The sequence below is a fragment of the Schistocerca gregaria genome, chromosome 2 (assembly GCF_023897955.1).
Source record: "Schistocerca gregaria isolate iqSchGreg1 chromosome 2, iqSchGreg1.2, whole genome shotgun sequence".
NCBI classification, from domain to species: Eukaryota; Metazoa; Arthropoda; class Insecta; order Orthoptera; family Acrididae; genus Schistocerca; species Schistocerca gregaria.
In genome coordinates this window covers 266721794-266749762 of record NC_064921.1, presented here as the reverse complement: position 1 = coordinate 266749762, position 27969 = coordinate 266721794, and the positions used below count along the sequence as shown (strand labels likewise).

The 27969-nt window shown below is 38.9% G+C and overlaps 1 protein-coding gene across 4 annotated transcripts in view; it reads left to right on the top strand.

Annotated features, from left to right (window-relative positions):
* Positions 1 to 27969, top strand: part of LOC126336849 (mediator of RNA polymerase II transcription subunit 12) — a 356148-nt gene that overhangs the window by 247821 nt on the left and 80358 nt on the right. For 3 of the 4 annotated variants that reach the window (XM_050000939.1, XM_050000937.1, XM_050000938.1), the window contains 3 exons: positions 10516 to 10674; positions 24801 to 25043; positions 27317 to 27493. In XM_050000939.1, coding sequence (XP_049856896.1) covers positions 10516 to 10674; positions 24801 to 25043; positions 27317 to 27493 — 579 coding nt within the window. The remainder of the gene's footprint in view (positions 1 to 10515; positions 10675 to 24800; positions 25044 to 27316; positions 27494 to 27969) is intronic. The other variant, XM_050000940.1, reaches the window with a different exon arrangement.

Genomic DNA, 27969 nt, shown 5'->3' with positions numbered 1-27969 from the left:
GACTATGAGAAGACTTACAATAAGGTAAGAAGAATGAAATTATACTCTATGATAACACTAAAATTAGTATAAACAAAGAGTTGTTGACTGTAACCCAGAGATTGAAACAAGGTTGTAGCCTCTCACCAGTCATTTTTTATATATACATCAACAAAGTCTTAGAACAATGAAATTTTAAAAGCCCCAGGAAGATGAACAAGGGAAGGAACAAATTTATTAACATTATTTTATTTCTCCAAGGAGAGAGTGAATGTGATTTACAAGAAAATGTGTGTAAATATAATAGTGTTTCATAACCTTATCAAATGATTATATGTGTAAATGAAACAAAAGTTATGGCAATGGAAGGAAAACACATAAGATCAGAAATACTGATAAACAGTAAGACAATAGAATAGGTAAGATCATTTAAATATCTTGAGACAGAGATATTAGTATACAAACCTAATTCCGATGTGATTCAAAATTTGCAGAAATACAATGCTGTAAATGGTTTTATAAGGATGTAACTTGGCATTACTGCATAAAAGGGATAGGCCGAAGATTACAAAATGTGATGGCTCAGGCTAGTCTTGTGTATGGTAGTGAAAATTGAATTCTAAGAAAGAGAAAGAGACAAAGGATTGAATCAGCTGAGGGGAGATATCTGTCACTTCTTGGACTAACATTAAGAGTCAAAGACATGAGACAGCAACTAAACATGAAAAAACAATGACAGAAGAGACTAGGCATTACATTTCAATTAAACTCTAAGACAGGATATAGGATGTTTAGCAAAAAGATGGTGACAATGCCAACACCTCGTCCTTCAAATGGAAGAGGAGGAGGAGGAGGAAGAAGAAGGAGAAGGAAAGGAGAAGAAGTAGAAGGTCCTTATGTATCAACAAAGAAATGTTGCAGAGATGGAAGAAGCCAAAAAAAACAATGCAACCATAAAGTAATGATGAAGAGTTCAAATAATATTAAGAGTATAATGGAATACACTGGATTAAATGAAAGTACTTGGAAAGGTATGAAAAGGGCACAGCCAATTTCTCACCATTGTCCGATCCAAGTTTGTTCTCTGTATCTGACAAACTCATGGTCCATAAGATGTTAAAGGCTAATCTTCTTTCCTCCTTTCTCCAATATATTTGTCAAAGTCATTGTTCACAACAATCACAAAACCTTTTCCACACTAAGTTTGTGTGGGCCACCATCTGGTTTTCTCTTCATTACTGACAATATCCCTAGACTGCTTAAAGCAAAAATGGAAGCGGTGTAGAATAATATCTTCCAAAAATACATTTGATGTCTTTGTGATTGTTTCTATATACAAATGAAGTATTGTATTGCAGCTAGGAGAGACTGTACAGGTTATTGAAATTGTTGTCCAAGATGATTTTATCTTAGGCTACGACCTTTACATATTAAGTTGTTAAATGTTCATAAGGTTTCAGCTGAGCTCTCTTGAGCAGTTGTAAAATGACAACTGATGGCTTCCTCTAAACTATAGATAATTATTTTTTAAAGATATATGTACACTGACATTGAAGTGCTTCATGATAACTTCATGATAAGCCACAAAAATCTTTTGCTGTCAAAAAAGTGAAGCATCCAAAAGACATGGTCAAATGTCATTGTAACTTTGTACACATACACACTTTTGGCAAGTATGTTTCATTTCTCTGTGACAAATAGAACAACCTCCAGAGTGCATTAGTGTTGTTCATGTTCAGTGTTGTGATCTGGCCTCGTGAGGTACATACAGAGTGTGAACAACACACATTGATTGATCACTGTGGAGGGTACAGAGATGCCACATACTTGTGTGAGACCACATTATCAGCACCTGACAGAGTTTGAAAGGGGCCTCATTGTGGGTCGCCATTTGGCTAGCTAGTTGAAATGTGCAATATCCCTATTTGTGTGGCTTTTAGATGTTACAGAGCCCCAATGTTGGACTGTATGGGACCGTGAGGGTAGGTATAAGCATACTCATTGTCAATGTTCTAGTCAACCATGCATGTCCACCACAAGGAAGTATCAGCATATTGTGCACAAAGCACATTATAATCTCTTCACATTTGAGAATGCCATCCGAGAACAAATAAAGAAGTTCCTGCAACATTCTTTGTCACCTCACGCTGTAGGTCAGAGACTAGTGTCAACCAGGGTTAGGCTTGGAGTGAAGCCGTGACTGGGAAGCAAAGATTTATTTATTTACATGTCAAGTTCCATAGGACCAAATTGAGGAGAAAATCTCCAAGGTCATGGAACGTGTCAGTGCATGAACTTACAACATAAAAGTAAAAACAGATAAAAATAAATGTTCATGAACCTGAAAGAAAATCAGTCCATAAGTTTAAGCAAACGCTATCAGCGTTACAATGAGAATCAGCTTAATTTTTCAAGAAACTCCTTGACAGAATAAAAGGTGTGACCCATGGAGAGACTTTTCAGTTTCGATTTGAAAGCACGTGGATTACTGCTAAGATTTTTGAATTTGAGTAGCAGCATATTGAAAATGGATGCAGCAGTATACTGCACACATTTTTGCACAAGAGTTAAGGAAGTCCGATCCAAATGAAGGTTTGATTTCTGCCGAGTATTAACCGAGTGAAAGCTGCTTATTGTTGGAAATAAACTAATGTTGGTAATAAGAAACGACAATAAGGAATATACATATTGAGAGGCCTATGTCAAAATACCCAGACTCGTGAACAGAGGTCGACAAGAGGTTCGTGAACTCACACCACTTATTGCCCGAACCGCCCGTTTCTGAGCCAAAAATATCCTTCTAAAATGGGAGGATCTACCCCTAAACATAATACTATACGACATAAGTGAATGAAAATAAGCAAAGTAGACTAATTTACATGTCGAGGTATCACTCACTTTCGATACCATTCGTATAGTGAAAATGGCAGTATTAAGTCTTTGAACAAGATCCTGAACGTAGGCTTTCCACGACATCTTACTGTCTATCTGAACACCTAGGAAACTGTTCAGTTTCACTAATCTTATGCCCGTTCTGTGAGATTAAAACATCGGGTTTTGTTGAATTGTGTGTTAGAAACTGTAAAAACTGAGTCTTACTGTGATTTAATGTTAGTTTATTTTCTACAAGCCATGAACTGAGGTCATGTACTGCACTACTTGAAACCGAGTCAATGTTGCACACAACATCCTTTACTACCAAGCTAGTGTCATCAGCAAACAGAAATATTTCAGTTACCCATAATACTGGACGGCATATCATTCATATAAATAAGGAACAGGAGCGGCCCCAACACTGATCCCTGGGGCGCACCTCCCACTTGACAGTACCTCACTCAGATCCCACATCACAGCCGTTATCAACATTGTGAATAATGACCTTTTGCTGCTTGTTGCTAAAGTAAGAGGTGAACCAATTGTGAGCTACTCCCCTTATTCCGTAATGATCCAACTTCTGGAGCAATATTGTGAGATCAACACAGTCAAATGCCTTAATTAAATCAAAAAATATGCCAAGCATTCGAAACTTTTTGTTTACCCCATCCAGTACTTCAGAGAGAAAAGAGAATATAGCATTTTCAGTTGTCAAACGACTTCTAAAGCTGAACTGTACATTTGATAGCAAATCGTGTGATATAAAATGATCAATTAACCTTACATACACAGCCTTTTCGATAACTTTTGCAAACACTGATGGCATAGAAATAGGTCTAAAATTATCTACATTATCTCTTTCTCCCTTTTTATAAAGCGGCTTTACTACTGAGTACTTTAATCGCTTAGGAAACTGACCATTCGTAAAGAAAAAAATTACAAATATGGCTAAATACAGGGCTAACATGTGCAGCACAGTACTTTAATATTCTACTAGACACTCCATCATAACCATGAGAGTCCTTAGTCTTCAGTGATTTAATTATTGATTCAATCTCCCTCTTGTCTGTATCACAGAGGAGTATTTCAGACGTCAATCTCGGAAAGGCATTTGCTAAGAAATTTATATGATTTCCTGTAGAAACTAATTTTTTTATTTAATTCACCTGCAATGCTCAGAAAATGGTTGTTAAATACTGTACATGTATCAGCTTTATCAGTAACAGAAATATTATTACTGCGAACTGACTTTATATCATCAAACTTGTACTGCTGACCAGACACTTCCTTCACAACTGACCACATGGCTTTAATTTTATTCTGTGAATTAGCTATTCTATTTGCATACCACATACTTTTTGCCTTGCTAATAACATTTTTAAGCACCTTACAATACTGTTTGTAATGGGCCACCGTAGCTTGATTGTGACTACTTCTAACATTTTGATATAATTCCCACTTTGTTCTACATGATATCCTTATCCCACTAGTCAGCCAGCCAGGCTGTCCATTACTGCTAGTACCCCCGTTTAGAATGTTCTAATGGAAAGCAACTCTCAAAGAGCATGAGAAATGTGTTATGGAAAGCATTGTATTTATCATCTATATTATCGGCACTATAAACATCTTGCCACTCTTGTTTCTTGACAAGTTTTGAAAAACTCTCTATTGCCGTTGGATTAACTTTCCTGTTTGTAATTAAATATGGCGTTGGTTTGAGTACAAAAACCTTTTAATGTTAAAATTTGTGTATCATGGTCTGAAAAGCCATTCACCGTTTTACTAACAGAATGCCCATCTAGTAATGAAGAATGAATAAAAATGTTGTCTATGACTGTGTTACTATTCCCCTGCACCCTAGTTGGAAAAAACACAGTTTGCATCACATCATATGAATTTAGGAGATCTACCAACATCCATTTCCTTGCACAATCATGTACAAAATTAATATTGAAGTCACCACATATAACTACTTTCTGGTACTTCCTACAAAGTGAGTCAAGAACCCTCTCTAGCTTAAGCAAAAATGCTCTGAAGTCGGAGCTAGGGGACTTATAAACAACAGCAATTAGAAGTTTAGTTTCACTAAATTCAACTAATGCTGCACAACTTTCAAATATCTGTTCAGTGCAGTGTCGTGATATGTCTATGGACTCAAATGAAATACTGTTTTTTACGTACAGAGCCACTCCCCCACCCCGCAAGGAACTCCTTGAGAAACAGCCAGATAATCTGTAGCCTGCTAAAGGAAGCCTCTGAATTATCAAATTATTTAAGTGGTGCTCCGATATACCAATAATTTCAGAGTTAACATCTATTAGCAGTTCACTAACTTTATCTCTAATACCTCTTATATTTTGATGAAATATGCTAATTCCTTCTCTACTTGGAAACATTACATCCTCTGGAGGTGAGCCCTTAGTTAGAGGCACTTCCTTTAAGCAGGTATACCTATCTGCTGACTTCAGTCTAAAAAAGGTGCAGCTCTAACACCAACTGCTATAGGAATTTTCCCATGATTGATACCACTACCACCACCACCCACTACACTGTCACCTATAAGCTTAGCCAGCCTCCCCTTCCCATACCTATTGAGGTGCAGGCCATGCCTAGTGAAACACCATCTACTGATAGACCCAACTGGCACCACTGAGATGTGATCCATGCCCTCCGCCATAAGTGCCCTCCCCAGCCCCAGATTAACGCACGTAACAGCCGCATTAAGGTGAGGCCGATCATGACACTGAAATAGTTGCACGAAATGCACATTAGTGCCACCAGTTTGAGTAGCTATCTTAACCAAGTCACCACTGACATCATATTCCCCATCCCTGTCGATACTGTTCCCTGCTCCACCCACTATCACTATCTGATCCTCTTCCATAAAATTCTTACATAACCCCCCTATGCTTTCAGTCGCCTGAGCCAGTCCTGCACTAGGCTTCACAATGCTGGTGACCTGGTACTCACTCCCCAACACTTCCTGCAACTGCTGGCCCACACCTCTACCATGAGAGCTACCTAGCAACAGAACCTTCTTTCTGCTAGACTTTGCAACTAACCTAGGCCTCCTAATTGCTGAGGACTGCTGCAAATTACCTACATCTACGGCTACACGAGGCTCTTCTTCACTCAACTCTGGCAGTTGGTTGTATCTATTTCATGTATGCAAAGTAAAATTGCCTGACTACCTCCTCTTCCTAGCTACCTTCTTGCCAACAGCCAGTTCCCATTCCCCACCACCATTCACCCTCCTCAACCTATCTAATTTCTCCTTTGCGCATTGTAACTGCACCTGAAGGGCACAGATCTTGTGTTCTTGCTCCTCTATTAACTTGTTTCTACTACAGATTCTACATTCCTTGAAAGGATCTCTCTAAAATGACCACTGGCTTCCCCACTGCAGTCCCCCCAATGAAAATACTTTGAACAAATCCCACACCGTAATCCACTGCTCACAAACCTATGACAGAGCCCACACTTTTCACTCATAGTAAAAATTTTACAGTTACGCAAAAAAGCTATACATCTATGTTACCAAAGTTAGTTAAATCAGTAGAACTATTTAAGAACTAACAATAATGGTCTCGAAATCCTCTGCCTACAAAGAAAGCAGCTACTTGTATTAATACTACTACAACACAGCCGATACCAGTACCAGCAAAACTTCACAAAATTATTAGCTAAAACCAAAAAATTAAAGCGACCACTGTAACACTAAGCGAAGTTAAAACATTAAATGAAAATTTTACTGAAATATTTCACTAGAAAGAATAGTAAACGTCAGTTGAAAACTGAAGCACTAACGACTTCAACACACTGAAAACTATAAAACACAGCGAGCGAACGATTACAAAAGTTTATTAAGTCGTTATTTTGCAACAAACGGCACAAAACACCGCTGAAATCTATTAAATTTAATAACTGTATTACAGAGCACAAATAAGTTTGTCAGTACTTAGCTTATATCCGCCACAGCTGCAATGCATGCCGCAAAATGTAAACACACTACTGAGGCGAGGCTTAGACGAACTATGAAAGCAGACTCACAAATAGTAGACCACTCGAGTCAATAACACAGGAAGAAAGACTGAGATTAATGAAAATCTACTAATAAGTTACTTTTACGGCAAATATTAAAACAAATAAACTTGAAAATAAGTAAATGAAGTTTAAAATTTATAAAATATTTACGAGCTATTTCAACAGCAGTGCAGCACTGCTTATTAATGCCATTGCATTATATTCAGTGATGAATCACAGTTGTGCACTATCCCTGATAGTGAGAATGGACAGTTCAGCACTATGCCAGATAGCAAGAATGGCAGCACCTGGGAAGAGGACCCATTCTTCCAGTGTTCTGGAGAGACACAGCTGTATCACACCTCTTACCTCTTGTGCAGGATTATCATAGTGCCATTTTTCAGCCAGCCAATGCTCATTCACACAATGCACATATCTCCACGAACTATGTGTGATGCTGAAGTACTCCCATGGTTAGCAAGATCCCTGATCTGTCCCCAATATAATGTGTGGGACCAATTCACACATCAGGTCCAGTTACATCAGCCTTGAAACAAATTGCCTCAGGAAGAGATAAAGCAGCCTTATGTTACCCTTCCCAATCCAGTCTGTGTGTGCATCCAGGTCAAAGAGCACAGGGACTGCCACATTACTGGTAAGTGGGCTCATACTTCCCAGTTCTTTGTAAATTTGACCTGATTTGCAGTCACTGAAGTAATATCACATACCCTCACAACCAGTGAAATTTCATTTCTTTTCATTGCTTCCTTTCATTCTGGGTGTTTTACTTCTCTTGTTGGGGAATGTACTTTAAACCCTTTCAGGCCTTGTGGTCACAATTGTGTACATAAATTTTGTTCACTAATATTTCGCTGACAAGAAATGTCAGGTGCATCCAAACCCACTGTGCACATTTGTGTATGTTTCTTTTAGCCTTGCTCCAGCAGCTGCTGCTCTCTTGTGAGCAGTCTGTGAACCGCATAGTAAAATATACTCTCTGGTGTTATCTCTCTGTGGGAAGCCATTACTCGTTGACTTTATTGCTATAATAGTCACATTTTGGGTTTTGTTTATGAATGTTTTGTGTGGTTTCTTTCTTTTGGAAATATTAGACATTCTTTCAGTGGAATTTTCAGCAATTTCATTCGGTTCATATCTGTGTTATGTATCAGGTAAGATTAATGTACACATTTGTGTACAACAGGTCCTTAATGGTGTAAAATAGGAAAAATAACCTAAAATGTGTCTCAGCTATATTTTCATGGCTATGGTAGCTATGTGTGGTAATTTTTCCATTAATTTTAGTACCAGCAGCAAGGAGGAGAATAAGTGAGCTGTACACATGATTTTATATTGTTGGCTTGTGACTTACAAATATGGATAAGGAATATCTTCCTGTGGAGAAAGATTGGGACTTGATTATGGGCATAATTGAAAATGGTGGCATTTCTGACATTAGTTTGAGTGGAGATAAGGATGAGAGTGTACCACTTATTGAAAGGCAAGCTCCACAAATAGTAAAACGTGTTGGAGCAAATAAAGTGGGCGTGAATGATGTGTGCAGAGACACCATATCTGAAGATGAAGATGATGGAGAGGTGGTGGATGCTGAAATGAACTTTTTATGCAATGAAAACAACCCAGAATTGAATAACCTGTGTGACAACATAATGGTGACACCTAAAAAATCCGTAAAATGGAAACGAAAGCCTCTAAGTACCATTGCAGAAACATACAAAGCTCCAAATTTTGAAGAATCTCTCTTGTGTTCTCCAATGCAATACTTTAAAAATATATACCAGATGATTTGTCCACTAGCATGGCAGCACATACTCATATTTATGCATTACAACAAGCCAAATCCACATCCAAGCAGATAACTCCTCAAACACTAGAGATGCTATTGGTTTGCATATATTGACTGGCACCTTGAAATTTCCCAGATTATGAATGTATTGGGATACAAGCCTGAAGGTAAATGTGTTTTGGGAAAACATGTCACGAGACAGATTTTTAGAATTATGAACAAATTTACACTTGGTGAACAATCTGGAAAAGCCACCTGAAAATAAAGATAAATTTTTCAAAGTCGAGCTAAAATGCTGCAGTGAACTTCGTATAGAAGAGAATGTTTGTGTCAGTGAAGGAATTGTACCTTTCACTGGGAAGTTTTCTGCAAAGCAGTGTGTCAAGGGGAAACCAAGTCCATGGGGAATCAAAGTCTTCATGTAAAAAGAGTGAAATAGTGCATGATTTCCTTTTGTATCAAGGTGCTACAACTGAACTAAATACCACATACTGTAAAAAATGTGGATTAGGTCCTGCTGTTGGTTTAGAATTTTCTGTTCCACTCTAAAAGGTAAAGGTCATAAATTATACTTTGGCAACTTCTTTTCACCTTATCATCTGTTTCAAGTTCTGAAATCTCAAGGCATCAATGCAGCAGGTACTATCCGTCAAAACAGATTTGGAAAGAACTTGCCTTTTTCAAATGATAAAACAATAATGAAACAAACCAGAGGTTACTGAGAAGAAATAACTAGTGCTGATGATATTACCGTGTGTAAGTGGTTAGACTATAGGCCAGTTGTATTGTGTTCAAACTTTGTTGGTAAAGGCTCAGTGGATAAAGTTGAGGGTTGGGACATGCAATGGATAGTGTGGAACTATTTGTTCTATTGATAAGCTACTACAGAGTTTTCATCAGATCTAGAAAATTGCCTTTCCGTATGATTTTTCATGCTGTTGACTTTGCCATAGTGCAAAGTCGGTTGGCATACAGATGAGATGCAGACACCCTGTCTATCTCAAAGAAGAAGCAAATGGACCTTCTTTCCTTTCGTATCATGGTAGCAGATGGATTCATACTGTGCCAGAAGAAAGTGACTGAAAAGAAGAGGGGGGGCATCTGTCTGATGAAGGACTGGCTTCAGACAAGAAAAAGAGGAGAACTGTGACCAGCTACAGAGATACAGTTTGATTCCACTGACCATTTGCCTTTGCATGATGTTGGAGCTCCAAGTCACTGCAAATTTCCAAAATGTACAGGGCGTTCTAGAATTCAGTGCAGAAAATGTAAAGTACATTTATGTCTCCAAAAGGACAGATTTTTTTTTTTTCTTCAGTTTCATATGAAATCTTAAAATCAATGTTTTGACAATTGTTGCTTAAGTAAGAACTGTAATTTGGAATTATTTTTATTGTTTCTTCTGTTTTAAAGTGAAATAAAGAGTGGCATACTTGATCCATAGTGTTAACCTCCATAATGTATGACATTAAGCTCAAGACCTGATGAACACAATTGTGTACATGAAATATCTAGAAAACTAGAGATCATATGAAATTTTTTTCTTAGGAAAATGTTGTCAGGAGACTGACCTGAATGTAAAAATGATGTCAGATATTTTTTTCATAAGTAAATAAAAAATCAGGTCTGAAAGGGTTAACAACAGAGTTTTCTGTGACAAAAGGGTACTGCAGTTGCTGGCAAGGTTTCCAAAGCTGGTATAATATAATATAAGTGATATTTTGAATTAATCAAGTAAGTATTAAATGCTTTATGCAAGATTTTTAATGAATACCCTTGTATTATCAAGGTATTTTTAGACAAATGAGAATTCATTCAGTGATCTGCCTCAGGAACTTGGGGAGCGAACATCTCCATCTATCCAGCACGTGCGACAGTTGTTGCCCTTAACAAAAGTATCAGCAGAAGTTGTAGCTTGTGAACCAATGGGCTGTCTCACAGACACAAAGGGTAACAAAATAACAGGATTTGACTCCATCGATAAGAAACAGGTAAATAAATCAGATATAGTAACATTTCCTTTTTTGTGAGGGAAGGTGTGAAATACTTTAACGTGCTTTATTTTTAATTCTACTGTCTTTTATGTTTCCACATGCTCCCTGCAAAGACAGGTAATACATTATTTTTGGGTGTCAGATTTTCTGTGACTTCTCCATTTATCAACTGTAAGCCATTTTATTGTGCATACTTGCACATTTTACATGTGGTAGACACTTCTTATACTGCACAGACAGTATATTTCAGGTAATAGGTATTATAACAATTTTATTTCTGTTCTACTTTGTCATATTACATTATTGTGAATATTGTCAGAAAAATTTGTTATTTTTTACCATTGTTTTGTAATCTACTGTCATCATTTAATATCTGAAACTGATTATTACTTATTCAGTTCCGGTCACAGAAAACCATCATAACGACCAGGAGAGCGGTGTGCTGACCACACGCCCCTCCTATCCGCATCCTCAGCTGAGGATGACACTGCGGTCGGATGGTCCCGATGGGCCACTTGTGGCCTGAAGATGGAGTGCTTTTTTTTATTACTTATTCAGTTAAAGTGGTATTTCAAATAGTAAAATATAAAACACATAGCTTCACTTTGTTGTTACAAAATAAATTTTTCAAGTAGTTGTTTCAAATTAGCACTCATAATATCATAAAACTGGTGTGAGATGCATAAAAGCAAAGAATAATGAGTAATGAGCAATCATTTGTTGTGCAGATTATGTGCTCAGTGCCATAACATTGCTGACATCATAGTGGCAATCATTAGAACAGTGTGTGCAACAGAAAGATTCATCTACTGAAGAGAACTTAAACTATCAAAATAAAGATAGTAAAGTAAATTCATCGTAGATATTATAGATGGTGATTATTCACCTTGTTAAATATAAAAAGGACGTTAAAGTACTTTTAATAGCACAGAAACTGGCAGTAGCTGAAATTTGAGCTATTTGCCCTGTTACTAAGAAGCAAATGATAATGTATACAGTTATCTAAATAAAAGTAAACAGCACTGGTAATTTGAGACTAAAGGAGCTGCACTTTGATTCTCACCATAAAAGACACAAACTGTAAAAATGTACAACAAAGAAATTCTGTGCCATTTGATTTCTAGGATTCCAACCTGGATTCACTTAATGTAATGAGTTGGAGACAAAGATGAACAGTGGAACAAAGAACCTGGATGATGTCCTGGTAAATGTGATGCGCAAGTAGTTCAGTGATGAAGGCATCAGGCTTCTACCATTCCACTTTTTACTATATTTGATTTGATCCCATTTCAAGTGATTTCTTTTATCATGTTTTCAGTATGTTTCATTATAGGTAATGCAGAATTTAGAGAGCATTACAGCAAGATATTTTGGGAGAGCACAGCATGTGATTTTTTCACATGTAATATCTCATAAAAAGCCTTGGACTCTAGCAATTAGCTGCATACTCCTTGAAAATTAGTCTATGAGGTGGACAACAAATTGCTGTAGATTAGATTAAATGTAATATTCATTTCAAGAAATCTATGCCGAAGAGATCCTCCAGGATGTAGAACACTTCAGAATACACAAACAAATAATATGCCAATGTATGGTTGCCAAGAGAAATGATCCTCATGGATGTGGAAAAAGTCAAAAATTCTTGGACCCATTTTCATTTAGAAAATAATAAATAACGTGCCACAAAACATGTAAATGTGCAATACATTGAGGTGCATATGACAATTCTTACACTATTGTAGCCATGGATCATCAAATAGAAAAATCATTTTACAGCTTTTATTTACAATAATCACATCACTGCACTTAATTTGTACAAAGTCAGAAAGTCGGATTATACTTGCATTATTAAATATTATTAATAACATATAAGCATCAGTTGGTGCTGCTAAGAAATTCATCAGTGGAGTGTAAACAGTTGGCCACCAATGAGTCCTTCAGGCTTTTAGTAAACTGAATTTTTTTAGTAGTTAAACTTGTTGTGGCTGTTGGCAAGTTATTGGAAATTTGTGTTCCTGATTAATGGACATCTTTCTGGACTGAAGTAAGCGACTTTAAATCTTTGTGAAGATTATTCTTATTTCCACATCCCTATATGATCCTACAGGTAGCACAGCATCAACTACCACCCCCACCCTGTTATTCCTCCCTGCCCCATGCCTCCTCCTTATCCCCACCACCCCTCCTAGCAGATTGCTATTCACATCAGACACAGGTGCAGTCAGGCCCCAGCATCTGGACACAGTGGCCATGTGTGCATAAATTTTGATTGTGTGAATGTGTGTGTCTTCTAGTTTGGAAGAAGGTTCAATTGGCTCTGAGCGCTATGGGACTTAACTGCTGGTTTCATCAGTCCCCTAGAACTTAGAACTTAACCTGAGGACATCACACACATCCATGCCCGAGGCAGCATTCGAACCTGCGACCGTAGCGGTCGCGCCTAGAACCGCTCGGCCACTCCAGCTGGCTTGGAAGAAGGACATTGCCTGAAAGCTTATGAATAAATATTTTAGCAATCTTTTTCATTGTGCCTGTCTGCAACTTAGTGCCTTCTTTATGTGGTGAATAGCAATCTGTCCTTTCCGTAATATTGTTGTTATTCTTACTTCTAGTATTGATTCCATGGACTAAGTTGATGGTTTGAAAAGTGGATATATTTTTAATGACAAATTTCACCAGAAATAAATATATTCTGAAGCAGTTGGTATTATCCCTAATTCCAAAAAAGGTCTCTGCAGGATTTCTTAGATTCACATAGCTAGTAATTCTTGTTACACATCGTTGGCTCTTGAAAACTTTAGCTTTGATTTATGAGTTTTGCCAAAAAATAATTCCTTATGACATTATTAAATGAAAGTAAGCATAGTATGCAAACTTTTTTTATTTTTGTGTCACCTATGTGTGGCAGCATTCACACCACAGATAGAGATTTGTTTAGGCACTTCAGCAGTTCTGTACTATGCTCCTCCCGGTTGAATTTATTATTAGGCTGTAATCCCAAGAATTTAACAAGTAAACTTCTTCTATCAGTTTGTCATCGTATTTTTGCAGGAGATCTCTCACAATTTCTAAACTGCATATAGAGTGTTTTTCAAAGTTTAGTAATAAAGAATTGACTATGAAGTGTTTATTAAGGTCTATAAAATTTAATTAACTGATCTTTCCAAAGCAGTATATGATGTGCTACTTATTGTAATGTATGTATTATCTGCAAACAAAACAATTTGGCATCTGATAATGTTACAGATCATTGATATGCACAAGAAAAAGTGAGGGCCATAATGTGGAACCTTGTGGGACACCATATGTAACTAGTTTCCAGTTGGAGGATTCCTGATAACTTTCATGTCTCTTTGCTAATAATACCCTTTACCTTCTGTCAAAGATATACAATTTGAATCATTTTGTAGCATTTCCTGTTACTCCATAATATTCTACACAGAAGCACCGAAGAAACTGATGTACGCATGTATATTCAAATACAGAGATATGTTTAACAGGCAAAATATGGCACTGTGGTCGGCAACGTCTATATAACACAACAATTGTCTGGAGCAGTTGCTACAATGGCAGGTTATCAAGATTTAAGCGAGTTTGAACATAGTGTTATAGTCGTCAGACGAGCGATGGGCACAGCATCTCTGTGGTAACGATGAACTGGGGAATTTCCTGTATGACCATTTCAGGAGTGTACTGTGAATATTAGAGATCTGGTATAATATAAAATCTCCGACATCGCTGCAGCTAGGAAAAGACCTTGCAAGAACAGGACCAGCAATGTCTGAAGAGAATTGTTCAATGTGCCAGAGGTGCAACCCTTCTGCAAATTGCTGCAGATTTCAATGCTGGGCCATCAAAAATTGTCAGCACGTAAACCACTCAACAAAACATCATTGGTGTGGGCTTTTGGAGGAACCGAAGGTCCACTCATGTACCCTTGATGACTGCACAGCACAAAGCTTTACACCTTGCCTGGGCCCATCAAAGCCGACATTCGACTGATGGTGAATGGAAACATGTTGCCTGGTCGAACGAGTCTCATTTCAAATTACATCGAGTGGGTGGACGTGTGTGGGCAAGGAGTCAACCTCATGAATCCATGGACCCTGCATGTCAGCAGGGAACTGTTCAAGTTGGTGGAGACTCTGTAATGGTGTGGGGCATGTGTGGTGGGAGTGATTTGGGACCCCTCATACTCTTACAGATTTATGGACAGCCGTGTAGGATTCATGGTGTCAATTCCCTCCAGCACTACTTCAGACATTAGTTGAGTCCATGCCATGTCGTGTTGCAGCACTTCTTTGTGCTCACAGGGTCCCTACATGATATTAGGCATGCGTACCTGTAATTTTTTTATTTTTATTTTTTCCCTCTACAGTGTAATTTATTTGAAAGGACAGTACCCAAAATATAGCAGTGGCAATAAATTTCTTGTCTAATGAATTAAGTACATTCTGCTGTATGTGTGGATTGCCTTCCCTGTATCAGAACCCTTCAGAAATCTGAACTGTCACATGGACAGTGAATTATTTATTGTCAGATGGTTAGGAAACCGATTGTATATTACCTTTCCTAAAATTTCTGAAAATGTTGACAAAAGTGAAATTGGATTGAATTTGGATGGTATTTATTTATCTCATTTCTTAAACATTCATTTCTTTAACAAAGACTTAACTTCAGCACATTTCAACCATTCAGGAAATGTTCCATTGAATAATGACTAGTTACTCAGATGACATAATATGTTATTAAACTCACACACACACACATTAATTAACATTGTTGATGTTTGATTATAACCACAAGAATTGTTGTATTTTAAAGATTTTATGGTAGACATTACTTCTACTGGCGTAGTAAGCATCACATTCATATTCCAGAAATTATTTGTACTGCTGATTTAAGCTTATAAAGTGGCACCTACTCACAGACAATTAGAGGTCAGTTTTCTCTCATTGCTGCTGGCTGGCCACTATCAGAGCTTTCTTAGTCTGTCAGTTACTGTAGCCCGTGCAGCTTAGGTAGTACAGGAAGTTCCCTACAGTCCATTGCCAGAGGCCGTATAAGTGCATAAGCGCATCGTTTGTGGTCAATTACTCTGTTATTTTTGAAAAGTTGTATTTTAAATGTATGTAGCTAATCAAAGCTTGGTAATATAAGGGCAATCAAAAAGTTATCATTTGAAGACAGCTCAATCCAGAATCTTTATGACAATCACGCAGTATCACCATCAGCATTTGAGGCAATCACCCCACCGACACACCAGATTGAAAATTTGCATTTGGTAAAATACCATGTCCTGCTGTGTGAAAAGGCCATAGCTGCCCACTGCATATCTACATCTACATACTCCGCAAGCCAACTGACGGTGTGTGGCGGAGGATACTTTGAGTACCTCTATCGGTTCAGCCTTCTATTCCAGTCTTGTATTGTTCATTGAAAGAAAGATTGTCGGTATGTCTCTGTGTGGGCTCTAATCTCTCTGATTTTATCCTCATGGTCTCTTCGCAAGATATACGTAGGAGGGAGCAATATACTGCTTGACTCCTCGGTGAAGGTATGTTCTCGAAACTTCAACAAAAGCCCGTACCGAGCTACTGAGCATCTCTCCTGCAAAGTCATCCATTGGGGTTTATCTATCATCCCCATAATGCTTTCGCGATTACTAAATGATCCTGTAATGAAGTGCGCTGCTCTCCATTGGATCTTCTCTATCTCTTCTATCAACCTCATCTGGTACAGATCCCACACTGGTGAGCAATATTCAAGCAGTGGGTGAACAAGTGTACTGTAACCTACTTCCTTTGTTTTCGGATTGCATTTCCTTAGGATTCTTCCAATGAATCTCAGTCTGGCATCTGCTTTATCGACGATCAACTTTATATGATCATTCCATTTTAAGTCACTCCTAATGCCTACTCCCAGATAATTTATGGAATTAACTGCTTCCAGTTGCTGACCTGCTGTATTGTAGCTAAATGATAAAGGATCTTTCTTTCTGTGTATTCACAGCACATTACACTTGTCTACACTGAGATTCAGTTTCCATTCCCTGCACCATGTGTCAATTCGTTGCAGATCCTCCTGCATTTCATTACAAATTTCATTGTTACAACCTCTCGATATACCACAGCATCATCCGCAAAAAGCCTCAGTGAACTTCCGATGTTATCCACAAGGTCATTTATGTATATTGTGAATAGCAACGGTCCTACGACACTCCCCTGTGGCACACCTGAAATCACTCTTACTTCGGAAGACTTCTCTCCATTGAGAATGACATTCTGTGTTCTGTTATCTAGGAACTCTTCAATCCAATCACACAATTGTTCTGATAGTCCATATGCTCTTACTTTGTTCATTAAACGACTGTGGGGAACTGTATCAAACACCTTGCGGAAGTCAAGAAACACGGCATCTACCTGGGAACCCATGTCTATGGCCCTCTGAGTCTCATGGACGAATAGCGCGAGCTGGGTTTCACACGATCGTCTTTTTTGAAACCCATGCTGATTCCTACAGAGTAGATTTCTAGTCTCCAGAAAAGTCATTATACTCGAACATAATACGTGTTCCAAAATTCTACAACTGATCGACGTTGAAGATATAGGTCTATAGTTCTGCACATCTGTTCGACGTCCCTTCTTGAAAACGGGGATGACCTGTGCCCTTTACCAATCCTTTGGAATGCTACGCTTTTCTAGAGACCTACGGTACACCGCAGCAAGAAGGGAGTCAAGTTCCTTCGTGTACTCTGTTCGAAATCGAACTGGTGTCCCATCAGGTCCAGCGGCCTTTCCTGTTTTGAGCGATTTTAATTGTTTCTCTATTCCTTTGTCGTCTAATTTGATATCTACCATTTTGTCATCTGTGCGACAGTCTAGAGAGGGAACTACAGTGCAGTCTTCCTCTGTGAAACAGCTTTGGAAAAAGACATTTAGTATTTCGGCCTTTAGTCTGTCATCCTCTGTTTCAGTACAATTTTCGTCATAGAGTGTCTGGGGATTTTGTTTTGGTCCACCTACTTCTTTGACATAAGAACAAAATTTCCTAGGATTTTCTGCCAAGTCAGTACATAGAACTTTATTTTCGAATTAATTGAATGCCTCTCGCATAGCCCTCCTCACACTACATTTTGCTTCGCATAATTTTTTTGTTTGCCTTCAAGGCTTTGGCTATGTTTGTGTTTGCTGTGAAGTTCCCTTTGCTTCTGCAGCACCGAGCGAGGTGGCGCAGTGGTTAGCACACTGGACTCGCATTTGGGAGGACGATGGTTCAATCCCGTCTCCGGCCATCCTGATTTAGGTTTTCCATGATTTCACTAAATCGTTTCATGCAAATGCCGGGATGGTTCCTTTGAAAGGGTACAGCTGCTTTCCTTCCCAATCCTTTCCTAACCCGAGCTTGCGCTCTGTCTCTAATGACCTCGTTGTCGACGGGACGTTAAACACTAACCACCACCACCCCTTCCGCAGCAGTTTTCTAACTCGATTGTTGTACCATGGTGGCTCTTTTTCATCTCTTACAATCTTGCTTGGCCCATATTCATCTAATGCATATTGTACGAGGGTTTTGAACTTTGTCCACTGATCCTCAACACTATCTGTACTTGAGACAAAACTTTTGTGTTGAGCCATCAAGTACTCTGAAATCTGCTTTTTGTCACTTTTGCTAAACAGGAAAATCTTCCTACCTTTTTAATATTATTATTTACGGCTGAAATTATCCATGCAGTACCTGCTTTATGATCACTGATTCCCTGTTCTGCATTAAGTGTTTCAAATAGTTCGGGTCTGTTTTGTCACCAGAGGGTCTAATATGTTATAACCATGAGTCGGTTCTCTGTTTAACTGCTCAAGATAGTTTTCAGATAATACACTTAAAAAAGTGACACTGGATTCTTTGTCCCTGCCATCAGTATAAACGTTTGAGTCTCCCAGTCTATATCCGGCTAATTAAAATCTCCACCCAGAACTATGACATGGTCGCGAAACCTACTCGAAATATTTCCCCAATTGTCCTTCAGGTGCTCTGCCACAACAGCTACTGAGCCAGGGGGCTTATAGAGACATCCAATTACCATGTTTGAGCCTGCTTTAACCATGACCTTCACCCAAATTATTTCACATTTTGCATCTTCGTCAATTTCCTTCGATACTATTGTACTTTTTATGGCTATAAACACGCCTCCCCCTTCACTGTCCAGCCTGTCTCTGCAGTATACATTCCAAACTGAGTTTAGAATTTCATTACTGTTTACATCTGGTTTCAGCCAACATTCTGTCCCTAGTCCCTAGTACTATGTGGGCGTTGTGACTGTTTATTAATGAGAGCAGTTCTGGGACCTTTCTATTAATGCTCCTGCAGTTTACTATTAGCACATTAATATTGTTATTCCCTGTTGCATTTTGCCTACTACTACCTTGTCGCGCCTCAGGTAGAGTCTTGTCGGGCCTAGGGAGGGAATTCTGTAACCTAAAAAACCCACATGTGCACTCCACATGTACCCTGCTACCCTTGTAGCCGCTTCCTGCGTGTAGTGCACACCTGACCTATTCAGGGAGACCCTACATTTCTCCACCCGATAGCGGAGGTCGAGAAATTTGCACCCCAGATCTCTGCAGAATCGTCTGAGCCTCTGGTTTAAGCCTTCCACTCGGCTCCAAACCAGAGGACCGCGATCGGTTCTGGTAACGATGCTACAAACACTTAACTCAGATTCCACCCCCGCGAGCGAGGCTTTCTGCCTTCACCAACTCCGCCAACCACCTGTATGAACTGAGGATGGCCTCTGAACCCAGACAGCAGGAGTCATTGGTGCCAACATGAGCAAAAATTTGTAGTCAGGTGCACCCAGTGCCCTCTGTCACCGCTGGCAGGGCCTCCTCCACATATCGGATGTACCCCCTGGCAAGCAGACAAAGTGAACACTGGCATTCTTCCCCAACCTTTCCGCTGTCTCCCTAAGGGACTCCATCATCCGCCTAACATCATCATCCATCAAGAACTGACAACCCTTCAAAGCCTTTTTTTAAGGAACCATAGATGTGATAATCACTAGCAGAGAGATGAGGACTATAGGCATGTGATTGAGTGTCTCCCACTTGAGTTGGCATAGCTTCTGCTTTTCTATATTGGCCTCCTAGATGGACCAGCATCATGTGTCAAATCATGACCAGCATGGAACCAACACACCATTTCTCAGTGGTGGTTTTAAACAGACATGCCGCCCAGTGCACATCCATCATTCTCCGATGGATGTGTACCGGTGTTTGTCCTTTGGCATCCAAGAAAAAATTGACAGTGCATTGATCCTGTTTGGATGCATTTGGTAATAACATCACCACAGTTCATGTTTCCACCTTTACTGCATGCACGTTAACAATGTGTCCTTCAGTTGCTGAAATGCATTCTGGCATTCTTGGGACCACATAAAAGGAACATTTTTCTGGCACAGCCAGTTTGAGTGGTGTAGCAATTTGTGCTACATTATGACTAAATTTGATATAATAGATGAGCTTCCCCATCACTGACTGGAGCTCCTTAATCTTACAGGCCACCAACAGATCTCTAATTGCAGACAGGTGCAAAGTAGCAGGATGAATAACCTTTGCCTTTATTACGTGTCCTAAATAGTTCAGTTCTTCCTGGAAGAAGGAGCACTCTTATTTGTTGCACTTCAAGCCAAGAACAGAAAGAACTTAAAACAAACAGTGTAAACTTTTTAAATGTTCAGTCGGCATATGATGCACGACTACCATATCATCCCAATAGTTTGTACGAGAAGGGATTTTTGCTGTTAACTGTTCCAGGAACAGTTAAAAAATTGCAGGAGCTGAAGCATTTTTGAATGGTTGTGTTTGATACTGGAACAAACCTAGTTGAATGTTTATTATAAACTATTCCTTCGACTGCTTGTCTAGCAGTAATTGTAAATAACCCTCACATAAATCAATCTTCGAAAAGTATCTGCCCCGTCTCAATCTGTCCCTCAGTTCCTACGGATGTGGAAGAGAAATGAGGCTGTGACTGTTTGTGGGTCTACTGTTGCTTTAAAATCAGCACACAGATGTAAACTGCCTGATGGCTTCTTTAGAATGAACAAGGTTGAGACCCGGTTGCCTACAGAAACTTGTTGTATAACCACATTGTCCTTCCATCTTTGCAGTTCCTGAGCAGCTTGCTCACAGATTGTGTGGGCGACAAACCCTGTGCAAAAAATTGCATTTGTGCATTGTCTTTCCCTGTAATGTGCACATCAAAATCTGGAGCCCTTCTGTAACCTGATTGGAACAGTTTCTTGTACTTGCTACACAAGTCAGAATCATTAGTGTGAGGCACTGAAACACTGATTTGTAATGCATTGTTGTTTATGCACATGTTGCACAAATCATCAAACAAGTCTAACTCATATGTTTGCACTGTCTCTAGGACAGGGTACATGGGATGAAACACATTTTATCATTCCATGTAAAGTTGCAGGCAAACTACATGCCAGGTACTGGAATTTCATGTCCGTTGTAGGCAGATAAAATAGAAGTAATTGTTGCAACAGTGGGCTAGTGATTGTGTCATATGTGTCTTTATTAGTTCATGAAACAGAAGCACAAATGTTCAAGTGTAATTGAATTGAGGAAGTGCGAGGCTTGGCCTGTGCCATTGTTAATGGCATTGCTATAACCATATGCACCATTGATAGCTTTGCTGTGGCTGTGCATTCGCACAGTGGCAGCTGCTGCCTGTGCCTGGTTTGCCTTGTAAACACACTGTTTCATTGTGACCATGCCATCCCCACAGGTAACATTTGGATCAAGAATGATTTGAAAAGCACTGAGGGCAAGACTTCCTCACAGAATTCTTTAATACATGTCATGTACCACAAGACTTAAAATTTTTACTTCTAAATTTACTGTTTATCTTAACCCTATTTTTTAATCTCTTTAACACTACCAAGTACTTGAGACAAAGTGTCTTGTGCACTACAGACAGCATAAATACAAGAAGCCACAGAATCAACCTCTGTTGAATCCACAATAGTTTAATATTCCACAAGAGACAGAACTGTTCTTAGATCAGGAGCTTGCAGTTTTAGAATTGCAGTGTGAATGCACATGTCTGATATGTTCTTTGTGATTGAGTCACATTCATGATATTACTATAACTGATTCTACAAGAACACTTAAACTTACAATGCCTTGTTAGTCCTCTGAGTGTGGCAGTTTACTGTTTTAGAATTTGAGAAGGCTGCTGCATTAGATCAAATATTTAAACCTTGATGCCGTGATATGTATGTGAGTATCGTAATGATCGTCTTACAGTGTAACAAGGTCATTGTACCTGACTGATTCAAGACAAGTGTCTGCACACAATTTTACACACACACGGTAAATGTTGGCTTCAACTGTGAACAAAAAGAAAATATTTGTAATGTTGTATGCTGCTGCAAAATTGGTCTCCAATTGCACCTGATATTCTGATCATTTTTATTCCTTACATGGTATCAGTGAAATTTAGGTGCAGCAGCCCATGGTGGTGCCGTTTGGTGAGAGAGTACTGTCATCGTTTGCTGAACACTGAGTCACAGCTGTTCAGTCTGCTGCACCTGAAACTGAACAATTTCGTTTAGAGACATTTCCTGTGGCAGCTCAGACTTAGTTAACCACTTGATATGATACACAGATATTAAGAACATAGTGAAAGCAACACCAGGCAGTTAAAGCACATGTATGATGCACACTCAATAAACAGCAGGTGAGGACCCATGGTACGAACAGTGTCATAGCCATTCTTTGTGCCAGGCGAAAATATTCTCACCGATAAAATGATAGGTTATATACTTTGCTCTAAGAGGAGACTGAGCAGAAACTACAATGCGTAAAATGTTAGTCCACCTTATTACAACAATAATAAGAAGATGTACTTAATTTTGTACAATCCATTTCCACAGGAATGTTGTGCATATTTACAGCCTTCGCTCAATATTAACATATCACTTTATATAAATGACTTACAAGTCTTTTCTCTCACAGAAGGACATTTGACCTTACATTCACAAGTAGTTCTGCCTAAGACATAGAACGCACCGGTGGCCTAATCTAAGATGATGCTGTAATCTTGAATGGTGACTACAAACTGCACTGAGCATTCCTGTGCTCAGCCGTAAATAGAACTTTGATTGCGGTGGCATAACGAAGCTCTAGGGGGTGTGGCAGTGCTGGCATTGCTCATTTGTCGGTGTGGCGTGCAGCGACTATCATTTTCTGTGGTTTCGTTGTGAGATGCTAATCTTGCTTTGGCAGCTCACTGTGTGGATGACACCTCATCTACACTCCCAAACTTCACAGTTCTGCATACTTTGCATGGCTTGCATTCTTGGAAGAAAGGGTACTGTGGAAAACTGGCTTCTTCACAGTTTAGGGGAGTTTCAAGAATGAATTTTTGCTCTGCAATGGAATGTGCACTAATTTGGAACCTCCTGGCAGATTAAAACTGTGTTGTGGACTGGTACTTCAACTCAGAACCTTTTGCCTTTCACGAGCAAGTAACTGTACTGAAGGAACTGTCCATGCACAACTCTCAAATATTTTTGAAGAAAGGAAGGAGGTTTTTGCATAAGTAAAGCAGTGAGGGTGGGTAGTGTGTGGTGAATGGATAACTCATTTGTCAGAGCATTGTCTGCAAAAAGCAAAGATTCCATTTGCCAGTAAGTTTTGCGTAATCCAGTGTTGGAATTTAAACCAAATAAAATATTCTAATGAGTTGCATGGTGCATCACGATTAGCTTACAGCAGATGTTTATTCAAGCAAAAGATAGTGCAAAACAGTTTTGCCCAAAAGTGATAAAGCAGTAGGATACTACACTTTTTTTGTTTCTGCATAAGCTGATAAAATTTTCAGTTTATGTTTTTGTGAACATCCAGTTTGTGATTACTGCAAAACATTGCATAATTTGTTTGGTACTTCAGTTTCTTAACTTGTCTGCTCCTGTACATTTTTCTACATTTTTGTGATAGTCCTGCAGTGCTTCTCATATAAGACACAAAACTTCACAATGGGGCTTTCTTTTTTTATGTACACCTTAGAGGCTCTTGTTGACAGCCACAAGGTAGCTTTCAAACTACATATTTATGAATGAAATACAGTTGAAGACCTGGCGTATCACTTAGTAAATACTTTAGGAGTAAAGGAGACCACTCACTGAATAGCAGAAACAACACATTGTCACAGTGCGCACACGCCCCCCCCCCCCCCCCCCACCCCCTCCCCTCACACACACACACACGCACACACACACACACACACACACACACACACACACACACACACACACATACTGCGCCAGCTGGATAGACAATACCAAGACTGAAACTTCCTGGCAGATTAAAACTGTGTGCCCGACCGAGACTCGAACTCGGGACCTTTGCCTGCGGGCAAGTGCTCTACCAACTGAGCTACCGAAGCACGACTCACGTCCGGTACTCACAGCTTTACTTCTGCCAGTATCCGTCTCCTACCTTCCAAACTTTACAGAAGCTCTTCTGCGAACCTTGCAGAACTAGCACTCCTGAAAGTAAGGATATTGCGGAGACATGGCTTAGCCACAGCCTGGGGGATGTTTCCAGAATGAGATTTTCACTCATGTATATCAAGAACAATAAAGGACCTAAGACCGAACCCTGTGGGACCCCTGTTCCATCTACTCTGTTGATATAAATTGTTTCTGTAGATAATGTCTGTGTATTCCATCTACCAATACACTTTTGTCTTCTGAATGCAGGTCTCAGATATTAACCAGAGCATTTTTGCATAATATTCAAGTAATGTTACCACTTTTGTATTTCTTCAATACAAACTAAAAGGAAAAAAATAAATGCTGGATTTTACCCATATCAGTGTTCAGGACACCTATTTTGTCTGGCAAATTTTTGTTTTGTTAAGTGTACAAATTGCCAAAATGGTAACATAGGAACCAAATGGTGGAAGATGTGAGATCTTTATCTTTTGAAAATAATTGTTCTTCCAAATATTTGTTTCCAGTGAAATATAAATCATATATAAGTAATATATAGTTCATATTATGGAATTGTACTAATACATGTATACTATGCAAAATGGTTCCATAGGGACTTCAAGTGGCTGAGAAACAACGTGTCAACCCGTGGGATCTTCTTGAAGGCCATAAAAATCCTGCTCCTTTATCTTGGGCTTGGTTTGGTGCAGTGCGCATGGAAAGGAAACCATTGTTGTATGAAGATACACATCGTCTTCTTAAATATCATACACATGCTATTGCTTGGCCAGTATCGTATTATCTTGATGCTCCACCTCTGCCACCCGAAGACTTGGAACCACCACAGGAAAAACCAGTAAGTTTCTGCCTTCTAGTTATATTGTATTGTTATAGGTTAATTGTCGACTACCACCAACAGTTTTTTAGGAACTCATGAAATACAGCAAAATCAGGATTCCCAGTAGCAACATAAATCAACAGTAAATGGTTGAATCAGCTGTAAATGGCTGAATCTGCAAGGATATCGTCTGATATTGGTTTGCATTATATATTGCAGATAGTTAAAGTAGAGGTATTTGTGAAATTGGAGCGAGAGCAGGCCTGTCAATGCATGCAGTGGAATACTTTGTTGTTGCACAGGACTATGAGGATTTCAGACCCTATGCTTGGGCTGCTCAATACAGCTGATTTCACCAAGCAGGGAGGAATTTCATTTTTCCTCACATAGGAAATATTTAAATAAGATAGCATGGGAACTCTTATATGTCTTCTGTTGTTGCTAACAGACAAATAATACAGAGACTTGCTGTTAGATGATGAGCACTTCTACTTTTTCATACAACTTGTTAACAGCAACACATATTGCTGCAAAACAACACACCACTTTATCAGCTGGGAAATGTTTCATTCATTTGATCTCTCCATGGACATGATGTTTTATTACTGTCTGACAGTTCAGTTCTACTTAACATAGCTCAAATGCTTTCAAGATGGATGCTTATGCATTAGATCCAGTCACCCTTCACTACTTTTCTGTTGCCATTATGTGCTCATCAATCAGGATGGTTCCACATCATCTTGTGCAGCCAGTGCAATGATGATTTGCTGTTGCCATTAAGCTGATGGTTGTTCTGCACACAGCTAGACTGGCACATGTGTTTCAATTGCTATTTAGTACGTTAACTTCATAATTATTGTTCCTCTTTGATCATATACATGTGCTATTCCATTTTCATTATCATTAAACCTTAATTTCTTCATACTTAGCTGAGTGACATCAATCAACATATATTCAGGTTGAATATGGTTCAAATCTCCACACAATTAGACAGGTCTTCACCAATTCAGATGATTGACACCTCCTAAATCCAGTCTGAAATTGAGTGTAGATCTTTCCTATGCAGCTGTTGAGGCAGTTAATTCAGTAGATTCTCAGATCATTTTGGTTTTTGTAGATTTAAGTATGAGAATGAAAATACCTTCAAGAAATTGCCCTGTATCTTTTTATTAAGTTGAAAAAATTAAGGAAGATTTCTTCAGGCGACAGTTTGCCAAATTGGAATATGTCACAACCTCTTACAATGTCAAATATTGTGAAAAATAGAGAATCCATTGAGAAGGAGCAGTTGTAAACCTGTTAATGTGTGGAATTTAGGCCCCCACTGCTCCCTTTGGTCATCACACTGACAGTGACAGTAGTTTGGTTGAAATGCTCTTTTGTGGTCTGATCAACAGTTTCTGTGATATTATGAAAACTTTCATTCATTACAACAATTCTTGTGTGTCAGAAATTTTTTTATTGGTCTCCCATATGATATAAGGCTTAAAGTCATAATATGGGGAGTTGGGGAATTTCTGATGTAATCTCTCTCTGTTCTCCTTTATTCTCCAGTGATATTTTGCTCTCATCATCCAAATGGCTAACGGAGGTTCTGAAGTTGTTATACTGGTGTGAGAGCTCATTATGTAACAGCTGTTTATTGCATACAATTAGTGAACAGAGAATATTGAAACTAGATTGGGAAATGTTACTTTGAGGTGAAATGTTTGCAGGCCTAGGGACGCATATGGTCTTAACTTCCATTTCCATTTTGCCTATATGTATTGAGGTGCTTGTTTAAAAAAATAAGAAATGAACAAAACTGTTATTTAACACAATATGCATCACATTGATAATTACATGTATTTCATTTATATTTGTACTATCCATTCATGTGTGTGTGTGTAGTTATTGCTTTATCTGCCAAATAGTGAAACAAATTCTGTGAGTGATTTTTCTTTGTGTTATTCATTTGAATTTTGTGCAGCATGTATGCTTTCAATTCCTTATTTTATTGTTTGATTGTTATTGTAAAAGTCTTTCACATTTAAGTTTTCTGTGTTGCCCATACGGCTTGTCCTGAATTTGGAGTAGTGTACTGGCTTTATTTGGTGTCTTTTTCATTTTGCTTTCTAGAAGGGCTACTTGTGTTTGAGATACATATTTCTTATCTTCTTGATGTCATCTAAGTATTTCCTGCTAAACTTTGCTCAGGCAGCTGCTTTTGTGTTGTGCTCCTCTCTCTGCACCAGTGTGAAATGCGTAGTGTGCTTCCGTGTGGGCGAACTCATTCTAATCCTGAAGTGTAGTGTTCATGTGTGTACTGCACCCAGTTGAAGGATGAGGGCAAGGCAGACACACCAAATTCGGCGGACCAGTCACCGCGGGGAACTGGAGGCAAACGACCGAAGGCACAGCGTAATCGGAGACGTGCTAAAGTTGGGCCGGGACAACCTGTTATGGGAGCAATTCAGCAGCCAGTTCAGGTTAGTGCCGTACTTTTACCATGCATAATGTTTGTTATTCAATAAGACAAGTTACAGTGCCATCCTTGATTTTTTTGTATCACCCACAGCACTACCTATCCATCCCTCACATTGCCTGTCATATTTCCCTTCTTCTTACACCCTCCTGCCTCCCCCTAAATAACTGAGAACCTGAGTGAAGTAGGTCATATTAGAGCCCCACAGGCTAGAGTGGCAGTAGGCGCACATTCTGTGTATAAATTTATATACTGTATGACAATGGAATGGACCACATGGATATTTTTACAATTATTCCAGTTATACATCAGGTTCTTAATTTTGGTCTATAATGACTATCTCGAGACCTACAAAACAGTAAGATGGGGGCATCTTGCCATAAGAAGTGCATCAGATTTGTAATATACATTACTCTAACAAACATGTTGAATTTATATAAACTTAGCATATTGACATGCAGCAATGATTGACATGTCTGC